The sequence below is a fragment of the Chiloscyllium plagiosum genome, chromosome 5 (assembly GCF_004010195.1).
Source record: "Chiloscyllium plagiosum isolate BGI_BamShark_2017 chromosome 5, ASM401019v2, whole genome shotgun sequence".
Lineage (NCBI taxonomy): Eukaryota > Metazoa > Chordata > Chondrichthyes > Orectolobiformes > Hemiscylliidae > Chiloscyllium > Chiloscyllium plagiosum.
The window spans coordinates 79859192-79871555 of NC_057714.1; the positions used below are offsets into that span (position 1 = coordinate 79859192).

The 12364-nt window shown below is 42.6% G+C and overlaps 1 protein-coding gene across 2 annotated transcripts in view; it reads right to left on the reverse strand.

Moving 5' to 3' along the window:
• The window catches only part of c5h10orf67 (chromosome 5 C10orf67 homolog), a 309052-nt gene extending 299707 nt beyond the window's left edge, over positions 1-9345 (reverse strand). The window contains exon 1 of one of the 2 annotated variants that reach the window (XM_043690454.1): positions 9131-9345. In XM_043690454.1, coding sequence (XP_043546389.1) covers positions 9131-9300 — 170 coding nt within the window. In that variant the 5' untranslated portion in view covers positions 9301-9345. The remainder of the gene's footprint in view (positions 1-9130) is intronic. The other variant, XM_043690457.1, reaches the window with a different exon arrangement.
• Positions 9346-12364: the final 3019 nt, after the last annotated feature.

Consider the following 12364-nt stretch of genomic DNA (forward strand, 5'->3'; position numbering starts at 1 on the left):
ACAATCAATTTTTCAATGTATAATTTCAGTTACATCACACTGTATATTTTTGCTATAAATTCTGTGTTAGGATTGAGCCCTCCATTATCACCTGATGAAGGAGCATCGCTCCGAAAGGTAGTGTGCTTCCAATTAAACCTGTCGGACTACAACCTGGTGTTGTGTGATTTTTAACTTTGTACACCCCAGTCCAACACCGGCATCTCCAAATCTTGGATAGGGTAAATAGCAAGGTCTTTTCCCCGAGGTAGGGGAGTCCAAAACCAGAGGGCATCATGTAATTTAAAAGGAGTTCTCGAATTTACATAATAAAGAACCTAAACCAGCAGATCCCATCCTAAATTGCGAAACGTAATCTAAGTTTGTTTAATATATCATTAACTCTGTGACACGGTAACCTTTTTGCTATAAATTCTGTATCTTCTGGTCCTGCCCCACAACCGCCTGATGAAGAGGCAACGCCTGGAAAGCGTGTGCTTCAAATAAACCTGTTGGACTATAACCTGGTGTTGTGTGATTTTTAACTTTGTCCACACCAGTCCAACACCGGTACCTCCAAATCATGTCTGAAGTTAGCATTAGAGAGTTGTTCTGGTAATGTCCCTAACACCGAACTATGAGGCCGGAGTTTAAGTCCCACATGCTCCCGAGGGGTACAATGACATCTCTGAATAGGTTGCTTAGAAAATATTTAGAAAATAGCTTCAGACCAGCAACTTGTGAGCTGAAGATATATTTCAGAACCTTTTCTAAAATCGGTTCCCGATCGTTTGCAAAACAAGCCTAATTTTAAACATCGCAGGAAGCTGCCAGAGAGAAAAATGTTTCACAGACTTAAGTGACAACAATTTCCTGTCAAAACACGTATTCAAACAAACTGACTTGACTGAATAACAATTATAACTCCGATTTTTGTAATTCTGAAGTGTAATATTATCTGGATTCATATTTAGACAAATATGAGGAAATTATTTCCTCTGCTGCTCTGCTGCTGCAGTAGCCTGATCCCGGGAAGAACGGCGCTGCTGGCAAATAGAAGAACCCAGCGGCATTTCCGTCAATTTTTTTATAAACAAGGGCTTGTGCCAACATTGGTACATCTTTCGACAAACTAGCTGAACAGAAATTAAAATCAAACACTGGGTAGCTACTGTATATCCAAGCCCAATATTTGAATACAATAGAATCTGCTTTTTAGAGGAGACTGAAATTCATAACGGAGAAGTTTTTTGTCAGGTGCCTTCGAAGCCGGCATTTTACTTTCCTCATTGTCATTCTCTCACTAGCGTCCAGTACAACCATGATCGATGTGATTCGAAACAACACTTCAGATCATTCAATGAAATATTTCGTATTTGTTTAGGAAAAGGAACAACAGCCCATTTGGGGGTTGGGGCCAGAGATCTGCTAAGAACGTGACATATTGTGTGGGAAAAATGATTGTTGCCTCTTCTTGAACTGCAAGGCTGCTTTACGATCCAGTAATCTTCTCCCATTGACAATTGCTCTCGATCTATATGTTTGGCATTCCTTCATTCATTAACATCGCGATATTGGAAAAGTAAAAGTAGGAGCTGACATTCGGAAGCGAGGGCCAAAGTCATATCCCGTGACTAAATCAGAAAGGCTGGATTCTTAAAAGGATGTAAGCGCCACATTCAAACGTAGACTGTGAGCATCAGTATACCTGTATTTTTCTTCTTAACACAGGGAAGCACCAGGGTTAGGCATAGTATTAATAACAAGTATGGTCAATGAATATAATGAAATCCACGTCATATGAAGTTTTTTTTGTATGTGAGACGATGCTTGGAGGGCAGTTTGCTGCGGCATCAGCTCCTTGCCCCCTCAAGCAGACTTCCTTTCAGCAGGGATGGTATACTGGATATGATTTGCTGGGGTCTCAATTTAGTCAGAGATCCCAATGGATCCAGTCGTCAAATTGTTACTTTCTTCAAGCAAACATGTGATTCAGAAAAGACATCGAAATTGGTATTAGGCACAATGTGGGGGTATTCATTGTCATTTAACAAAAACATTACAGTTAATACAATAATAAGAAATGGTTCGGAAATAGGCCATTCAAACAATCGAGCCTCTCCCCAATTCGTGGCTGATCTGATTGTGGCTTTAACTTCACTTTGCTACCTGTCCACTATAACCCTTGGACCAGTGTTGATTAAAAAAAAGTATGTCTAACTCATTCTTCAGTATATTCAATGACCCAGCCTCCACTGCTGGCTAGGGAAGAGGATCCCAAACACTAAGGGTTCTCTAAACATGGATCATAGAATCCCTACAGTGTGGAAGCAGGCCATTCAGCTCATCAAGTCCACACTGACCCTCCAAAGAGCATCCCAGCCAGACCCAATCTCTACCCTTTAGCCTTGTATATCCCATAGCTAACCCACCTAGCCTGCACCCCTGGACACTTTAACATGGCCAATCCATTTAATTGTGTATTTTTGGACTGTAAGAGGAAACTGGAGCACCCAGATGAAATCCATGCTGACACCCACGCAAACTCCATACAGTCACCTGAGGGTGGAATTGAACCTGGGTCCCTGGCACTGTGAGGTAGCAGTGCTGACCACTGAACAACTATGCCCAAGATATTCTACCTCATCTTCATTTTAAATTGTACCCCACTAGTTCTAGGTTCCCCTGGGGAGGAAACATCCAGCTGCCAAGCCCACTCAGAAGTTCGCCTTATGTTTCAATAAGATCACCCCTCATCCAATCAATATAGACTCGTAACCTTTTCTCATAAGTCACCCTTCATCTCAGGAATCAGCTTGGTGAACCATATCTGAACTGTTTCCAATGGAAGTATATCCCTTCCTAAGTAAGGAGACCAAAAATGTATAAAATACTTGGCATGTGATGTTGCCAATGCCCCATGTACGTTTGTAGCGAGAAGCATCTATGCTTACAGTCCATTGCCTTTGCAAAAAAGCCAACATTCCATTTGCCTTCCTAAATACTTGCTGTACCTGTATGCTAACTTCTTGTGGTTCAGGATACACAGATTAAAGTGTACTGCAGCATTCTGTGTTCTCTCTCCATTTAAAAACATTCTGCTGTACTATTCTTCCTGCAAAAGTGGACAACCTCATGTTTTCTCATATTATACTCCAAATGGCAATAAGTTTGCCCACCGAATTACCTATCTAAATCCTTTTGCACGTCTTTTTATTCTCCTTAAAACTTGCTTTCCTACCAATCTTTGTACCATTAACACATTTGGCTACAATAAACTCTGCCCCTTCATCAAAGTCACTAATAGAGATAATAAATAAATCAAAATGTAGCATTGATTCCTGCAACACTTCACTAGTTACAGTTTGCAAAACTGAAAATGAGCCATTTATTCTTAGTCTCTGTTTCATATAGGTTACCCAATTCTCTGTTGTTATTAAATCAGTCCCAACAGCATGGGCATCTATCTTGTGCAGTAACTATTTTGTATCACACCCTATTAAATGTCTTTTGGAAATTCAAGCACATAACATGTTCTAATTTTGTTAAATTCACCTTGCTTATTGAAAGAATTGAAATGAATTTGTTAAACACAATTTCCTTTTCAGAAAACCAAGTTGACTTGACCTGATTATATTGCATTACAATTCTTCAATGTCCTGCTAAGACTTAATAGTATATTCCAGCAGTTTTCTGGAAATGACAGATGATAGATTCATTCACCTAAAAGTAATTAAACTCAGTCCAACTGTGTCAATGTACAGGCACCTAACTAAGGCTAACCTCAACATCACAGACAAGACATGCAATCACATTTCATTCCCACCTCATGCTCTCAAACTATTAACCCTTTCCTGGGTACTGCAGTTCTTACACACTAACAGGGATGCCTGTGAATAGATATACATACTTACAAAGTTATTCTGCACTCAATCTCTTTATCTCAATGCAGGATATGTAGCCATACCTTTGTCGTGGGTAGAGGGCCAAGATCAGCAGAGTGCCAAACACCAGGATCTTCATCTGATTCAAGGAATAGCCGATGTAGTTGGCTGAGGAAGACCAGAACTGTACCTATAGTGATTGGGAGAAATAAATGTGCCAGGACCCAGTCAGCAACATTGCGCTCTGCTCTTCTTGGATGTGCATAAAGGTAAGCACTGGTCTGCTTAAGCTAATCAGCTTCTACACAAAGTATTTTTTCTCTTCAATTCTGCAGGCACAACCAGCACAGTATTAGGCCCAGCCAAGAGGCCACAGCTTGAACCCCTTTGCACCAGCACATCTCTGTGGAGGAAACCTTTGAATCCCATGGACTCACAGATAAAGCATACACTTGCCCTCTCCATTAGCATGGAGAAAGTCACCTCACTGGCCAAAGTAGCCTGAGTAGATTCTAGGATACAATCTGATGAGCACATCACTGTCATGTGTTTGCAACTGGTGAGGTAAGAAACACCTGAGGTCACTGAAACTGAGAACTTCTGGAGAGCTGACACCTGCTGAGCTCCAGAAGAAATGCCCCTCTACTTGACCGTAACTGCCATGCTCAATCTGCAAAGGCGAGCAGGGGAACATTGGCAAGTATGCCAGAGACACTCAGAGGATTAGTGTGAAAAATAGAAGATTCCATCCACATGTTCACTACTGTGGAGGCTGCAGCATACAAGCACTTGGCTACCTCTTGGAAAGTATGGCAGCCACCGTGAAATTGAGATCCAACAGAATGCTCATTTCCTGCCCAGACCTGCGCTCAGTTACTCTAGGCAGGTGCTCAGTAGCAATGGCAAGGTGATAGGGAGACAAGAAACTTTGACCTCACTCCAGGTGCTCCTTCTTCTCAAGCTAGCAGGGAGGAGAAAATATAGGCAAGAACACCATAGATTCCTCTAAGGACATTCCACATGTTCCCTCCCCCATCACCTCCCCTTGACCAGTGACCCTATTGTCTCCAGCAGCTGAAGCCAAGGAGATGTACCTGCACCTGTGCAGGATACATTCAATAGGCTGTTAGGTACATCTCAAAGTCTTCAAAGTCAACAGAGTGTACCTGTCAGCAGGCTTCCTATGGAGCTGTGAAAGATGCATCTGCACCTAGATGTAGTGGGAGAAAGAGGAGAAAAAACTGTTTGAGGGCACATCATTGGCATAGTGGTTCAATCATTGTTTATAATCAGCACCTTTGAAAATATATATTTACATGCACTCTGTTAATATCTGTTCTAATCCAATTTTACCAGTAAGAGATAAAAAGATTCTCTTAAATTAAAAATGTGAAGCATCTTCCCCGAGAAAGAGGATGTGTTGCATTTCAATTGTGGTAGTGCTATTTCTTTAACAAAGTTATGTTGTCCTTGGGTTTTTTTCAGAGAGGTCTTAAAAGACACAGACTTTGAAAAGTCTAAGTTTGAAGGGTTTTGGGGCCAGATTGATTATAGTGAACAGATACTGCCTTAGGAAAAAGGCTTTTGAGTTAAAAAAAACTTGTACAATAAAAGGGGAGTGGCCAGTTCTCCCAGCTCAGCTTTTCTCTGGTTTGATTTGTCTTTTGACAGTTTGGCTATTCATTGAAAGGAGTCAGGCAGTTGTGAAGCTGCTGGACCCAAGAGAAGCAACTGGGTCCATGCTGACCCCCTCCCTCTCTGACCTCTCTCCTTTAAGAACGTGTGTGTTTGATTTTACCTTTTGTGCTAAGGGATGTTTATGAGGATTGTTGCAAGTATTTGGAACAGCATTACTAAGTTGGGATGATCTGTTGGGATTTTGGATAGTTAAGTTATTCGGTATTTTGTTCTGTTTTGTTTCTGTTTCATTCAGTAATCTTGTTAATAAATACTGTTTTGTTTAAAACTAAGTGGTTTGACCAGCTGCATCTCTCCTTGGAATATCCATTGTACACCTGTTTAAAACCACTAGCAAAGTTGGGGTCTGGGCTATTTTCTTGAAATGTTTTGAGGGGATCTGGCCTGGTCAATAACACAATCACCACACCTTGGTATCATCAGCAAAATGGGTGACTCAAGATTGCCTTATTCATTAGGGAATCACACATCTTCACTTTGGGGATTTGAGTCAGGGTACTACAGATTACTCTTGGTTGCACTCAGGGTGACAGTAACATCTAGAGGAGAAACCAGGACCAGGTATGACCACACATACACCTTATCGGAGTGGTGCCAGTGTCTGTCATATAGCTATATGCTCCAGGAGAGGAAGATTTGCCCCAAGTATGATGTTCTCAAAGCTACACTAAAACATATAAGGCTGTGAGATGAGCAAAGGCCAAATAATATGTACTGCAGCCAAATGTAGGGAACAGATCCAAAATTTGTGGCCGAAAGTAATTAAAGTGTTGTTAGTGATGATGCTGAGACATGACAAGGGTACAGAGAATTGCATTGTGCAGATTGAAGGGATAGAGAAGGTATAAGGCACATAGGGAGCAGCAACAGGATGTGGCATGACACCGTAGTATTCACAAAGGAGTAAAATTAATATGACACAAAAATCTTTAGTGCAAGGAACATTTTAGTGCAACAGTCAAGAGATGCATGATCAAAGAAGTGCTCAATATATCACAGTTATTTTAGAGCTACCATTAATCCAGGGCATAGTTGCATATTCTCTTTTGCTGTCACAGAGGTGAAGAGATCAGCACTATAGGTGAAAAGAATGTCAACATTTTATGTTGTAGTTAAATGAAAAAAAACTTTAAGGAATATGTCTTACATCATGCAGTGGGCTGACAGCCAACTGTGCAAATGAAATTCTCACATGAACAGAAAGCTTCTAGCCACCTCAGCCACACTGGTAGTGGGCTACTACAAGACTTTCTCTGGCTTGGTCACCTTTGATATGAAGGAGCCGGTGTTGAACTGGGGTAGACAAAGTTAAAAATCACACAACACCAGGTTATAGTCCAACAGGTTTATTTGGAAGCACTAGCTTTTGAAGCGCTACTCCTTCATCAGATACCTGTGGAACAGGGTCATAAGACATAGAATTTATAGCAAAAGATTACAGTGTAATGCAACTGAAATGATATATTGAATAAACCTGGATTGCTGTTAAGTCTTTCATCTTTTAGAATGGGTTGCAGGTTTCAGTTCATTAATATGTAAATTCTAGAACTTCTTTGAAGTCACATTCTCAAGATAACTTAAGGTTTTATAATAAAATATGACATCTCAGCTCAGACAGTGCATTAAAGGTGTGAGGTTAGCATCTGTCTGTATCACAATCTTGAGTCAGACTCGTTCCATTCCCAAAATAGGAATTTATAACATATTACATGGATTGACTGTCTGCAGGTTGTGCACTTTTTGAGCAAAATAGAATTTATCTGCAAATATAATTCTGCAAATGCAAATTCACTCCATAGACTTATGTGTGTGTGTGCATGCATGAGAGTGCGGGAGAGTGAGTGTGTGCATGTGACTGTGTGCGTGTGAGGATGAATGCATGTGAGAGAGTGTGTGTTTGTGTGTGCGCATGCTTGGTAAAGTGTGTGTGTGTGCGCGTGTGATGGAGTATAAGAGTGAGAGAGCGCGCGTGTGTGTGTATGGGGAGTGTATATGTGTGTGTATGAGAGAGAGAGAGCACGCGTGTGTAGTAGAGAGGGTCTGCGTGAGTGTGTATGGGAGAGTGTATAGTGTGGTAGGGGCACCTGTAGTGTGACATGAACTCAAGGTCCCAGTTGAGGACCGAATTTGATTACCAGCCTCTGCTCGGCCACTCTGCGTTGTTGCGTATCACGAAGTTCGCCTTCAAGGATGGTCACCTGAAGATCTGAGGCTAAATGTCCCTGACCACTGAAGTATTCCTCGACAGTGGTCACCTTTGCCATCTTTTTAATGGTAATCCTGGCCCATCCCAGGATTCTGACCCTCATCTTTCTCCTTTGATGTTTCTATTCACTCCCACTTCACCTCATCAATGACACAATCTCCCATTGGCAAGTTCAGTAGTGGAGGGCGCAGCACATCACTATAATGCAGGACAACCCCTTTGAAGTTTAGAACATAGAATATTACATCACAGTACAAGCACTTTGGCTCTCGATGTTGTGCCAAGCTGTGAACCCAATCTGAAGCCCATCTAACCCACACTATGCCATTCTCATCCATATGCCTATCCAATGACCATTTAAATGCCCTTAAAGTTGGCAACTCAAGAGTGTGTGGTGCTGGAAAAGCACAGCAGGTTATGCAGCATCCGAGGAGCAGGAGAATCGACATTTTGGGCAGGGGCCCTTCATCAGGAATGAAATCACTTTTTCCTTAAAGTTGGCGAGTCTGCTACTGTTGCAGGCAGTGTATTCCACACCCCTCCTACTCTCTAAGTAAAGAAACTATCTCTGACATCTGTCCTATATCTATCATCCTTCAATTTAAAGCTATGTCCCTTCGTGCCAGCCATCACCATCCAAGGAAAAAGGCTCTCACTATCCAACCTATCTAATCCTCTGATAATCTTATATGTCTCAATTAAGTCACCTCTCAACCTTCTTCTCTCTAACAAAAACAGCCTAAATCCCTCAGCCTTTCCTCATAAGACCTTCCCTCCATACCAGGCAACATCCAAGTAAAGCTCCTCTGAACCTTTCCAAAGCTTCCACATCCTTCCTATAATGCGGTGACCAGAACTATATGCAATACTCCATGGCAGCTACCTGGATATCTAGCTCAGACCTACAATATCTGGCTATTTTGATCACAAATTAGTTGAACATGCATAGTGCATCATTCTTTTCTATTGATGAGAGTTGCTGCTTCATTATTGGGTGCTATGATTGTTATGCAGATGCAATGGATTGCACCCTGAAACGGTGGGAAATTGGTGATGGAGAGTCCTAATGCCTTAGCTTTTTGATTTCCTTACATCAAGAAGCAAAGACATGCATTGCTGAACTCTTGTAAAGATCAGTGGCATCCTGAATGCACTAATGAGTTGAGGACTATGAAATGTGACAAAAGTTCCCAGTGGCTTGCTGAAGTGATCTGTTGACAAAGAAATTAAAAACAGCTTTAATATCAGGGCTGCTCAGAGGTGATTGCTACCCTAGCCTTGGAACCTCAGCTCATTGTCCAGCTGCTGGCATTGGTGTGTCAGGGTACCTTCTGAGTCATCTTCAGCAATGGCTGTCACTCACCTGCAGATATTTGTACATAAGCTTATAGATTCTGTTTCACTCAAGAGTTTTATGTGATGGTTTATGTCCTGTTGCTTCTCCCTCTGCAGGTTGTAGAGCAGCTTGTGCTCATTGCTGTTTGCTGCTGCTGTTCCTTTCCAGTTGAGGGAATGCAAGAAGAACTGGATCATCTCTGCCCTGGCTTTTCACTTTCAGTGAATAGTGAACTCTGTCAACAGTAAGTGAAAGCACATAGTTTTAGTGAAGAAGAGTTTTAGCTCTGACATTATTTTCTTGAGAAAATCCAGATTATGCTCTCACTGAAGTTGCTCTCGCACTTGGCCAAGGCCCCAGCCAAGAAATGTGATTCTGCATTGCTGTGTGACTTAAGAGGCCAACTCCTTGCCATCAATATTACAAGAGCTTGGAGGCATCTACTATTGATGTAATATCTACTAGCTGTACAATACACAATACCTATTAATGTGCAGAATTGTAATCCTGATTTCATCTAAGATGGCCCAAGGAAGTGTCAGTGTGACTTGACATGAAGCAACTGCCAGAAATGCCCTGGCAACTTCACCCCATACCCCCAACCAAACCTAACCAAAGACTTCTTCTAGCACCCTTTGTCTTTTGAATGAAGATATGCAATTGCAGTGTGATGATGTAGTGCAAATGACTAGGGGATCACTCGTGGAGAAGGTGAGGTTTTGAGTGATGCTTCTTGCTTCATTGACTCTTATTGATCTGAGAGATCAGAAGATCCCAATCAGGCCATAATATAATTTTGTTTTGCAGCAGAGAGAGGCGGGAGCTGGGTGGAAGTGAAGTTGGAGCGCAGAGGCTGTTAGGAAGGTGGGTGAGTGTTATTTAAGTACTTACCTCGAAGCCAGCAGTCTTTTTGCAGCAGAGAGCGGCAAGAGCTGGGCGGAAGTGAATCGGAGAGCAGAGGCTGTTGGGAAGGTGGGTGAGTGTTATTTAAGTACTTGCCTCAAAGCCAGCAGTCTTTTTGCAGCAGAGAGCGGCAGGAGCTGGGTGGAAGTGAAGTCGGAGTGCAATGGTGTTGGGAAGGTGGGTGAGTGTTATTTAAGTAGGTGTGTTCTAGGCCCCAGGTCCTACACAGTAGGGCCTCCCTCCCACCCTCCTCCTCTAACCTAAATTAAAAGTCCACAGATTTGCAACAAAACACGGGGCGAGGGAAGTTTCTGTTGAAAAAAGAGCGAGTCTTTGGCTCAGGAGTCTTTGACAAAGAAGTTGAGAGAAGTGATTACACCACAGTTGAAGAGGGTGAAGACATGACTGCCAAGCTGATTCAGTGTACTGCGTGCATGATGTGGGAGGTCAGGGATTCTGGTGTAGCTGGCTCATATAACTGTGGAAAGTGTGTACACGTTCAGCTTCTGACAGAGCATATTGCAGCACTGAACACTCACCCACCTCAGGCTCAGCCGAGAGAAGGAGATCCTTTCTGGACAGGACCTTCAGCGATGCTATTAAACCGAGCATACCAGAAGAGAGTAGAAGGGAGAAGATGATGAGGAAGGCAGAGATGAGACAATTGCAAGAGACCCCAGGGGAAGTACCTGTCAGGCGGTACTTGGAAACAGACGTCACTGCCAGTCCGAGAGGCAGTCAGGTCTGCCAATCAGAAATTGGTGTGGAGGCAGAGCCGAGGAGTCAGCCATCACACAGAGCCATGGTAATCGGGGACTCCATAGTGACAGGGACTGAAAGGGGTTTCTGTAGCAACAGGCGGGTCTTGAGGATGGTGTGTTGCCTTCCTGGTGCCAGGATTAAGGACATCGCAGACAGAATGCAGGAAATCCACAAGGGTGAAGAGCCAGACGTGATGGTGCATGTCAGCACAAATGACGTTAGGAAGAAGAGGAGGGACATTCTACAGCAGGACTTTGGAGAACTCGGAAGAAGGCTGAAAAGCAGGACATCCAGGATGGTTATCTCCGGTTTGCTTCCAGTTCCTCGGGCTGGGGAGGACAGGAACAGGGAGATAATGGACTTGAATGTGTGGCTGGGGAACTGGTGCAGGAAGCAAGGATTTAAATTCTTGGATCACTGGAGTATGTTTAGCGGTAAGGATAAATTGTACAAGAGGGACAGGTTGCACCTTAATAGGTGGAGGACCAGCATTCTGGCAGGTAGGTTTGCCACTGCAACACTGCTGCATTTAAACTAAATAGCAGGCTGGGGGGGGGTGGAGGAGGGGACAAACTGGAAGTTTAAGAAGGAAGTTAAAGGGAAAGTTAGAACAAGAGAAGTCAAGAAAGACAATGAAATCAATGGAACAGAAAACTCAAAAAAGGATCATGCCGTAAGGTCAAGTGAAATAGGGATTGATAGGAAGGGTGAGGGGAGTAGCAAATTAAAAATATTATAAATGAATGCACGAAGCATTAGAAATAAGGTGGATGAGCTTGATGCTCATTTGGAAATTGGCAGTTATGATGTTGTGGGGATAACTGAGATGTGGCTTCAAGTGGACAGGGCCTGGGAAATGACCATATAAAGAGAAAAAGGGAAAAAATATAACATAGCAAAGACAAATGGGAAATCGGAGGATTGGGAAGCTTTTAAAGAACAACAGAGGATAACTAAAAAGGAAATACGCAAAGAGAAAATAAGTTACGAAGGTAAACTGGCCAAAAATATAAAGGAGGATAGTAAAGGCTTTTTTAGGTATGTGAAAAGAAAAAAAAATGGTTAAGACTAAAATTGGGCCCTTGAAGACAGAAACGGGTGAACTTATTATGGGGAACAAAGAAATGGCAGAAGAGTTGAATTGGTACTTTAGATCTGTCTTCACTGGGGAAGACACAAGCAATCTCCCAGATGTAACAGTGGCTGAAGGACCTGAACTGAAGGGAATTTATATTAGGCAGGAAATGTGTTGGAGAGACTGTTAGGTCTGAAGGCTGATAAGTCCCCGGGACCTGATGGTCCGCATCCCAGGGTACTGAAGAAGGTGGCTCTAGAAATCGTGGATGCATTGGTGATCATTTTCCAATGTTCTATAGATTAAGGATCAGTTTCTGCAGATTGGAGGGTGGCTAATGTTGTCCCACTTTTTAAGAAAGGAGGGAGAGAGAAAACAGAGAATTATAGACCAGTTAGTCTGACCTCAGTGGTGGGAAAAATGATTGGAGTCAATTATAAAAGACGAAAATACGATACATCTGGATAGCAGTAACAGGATAGGTCAGAGTCAGCATGGATTTATGAAGGGGAAATCATGCT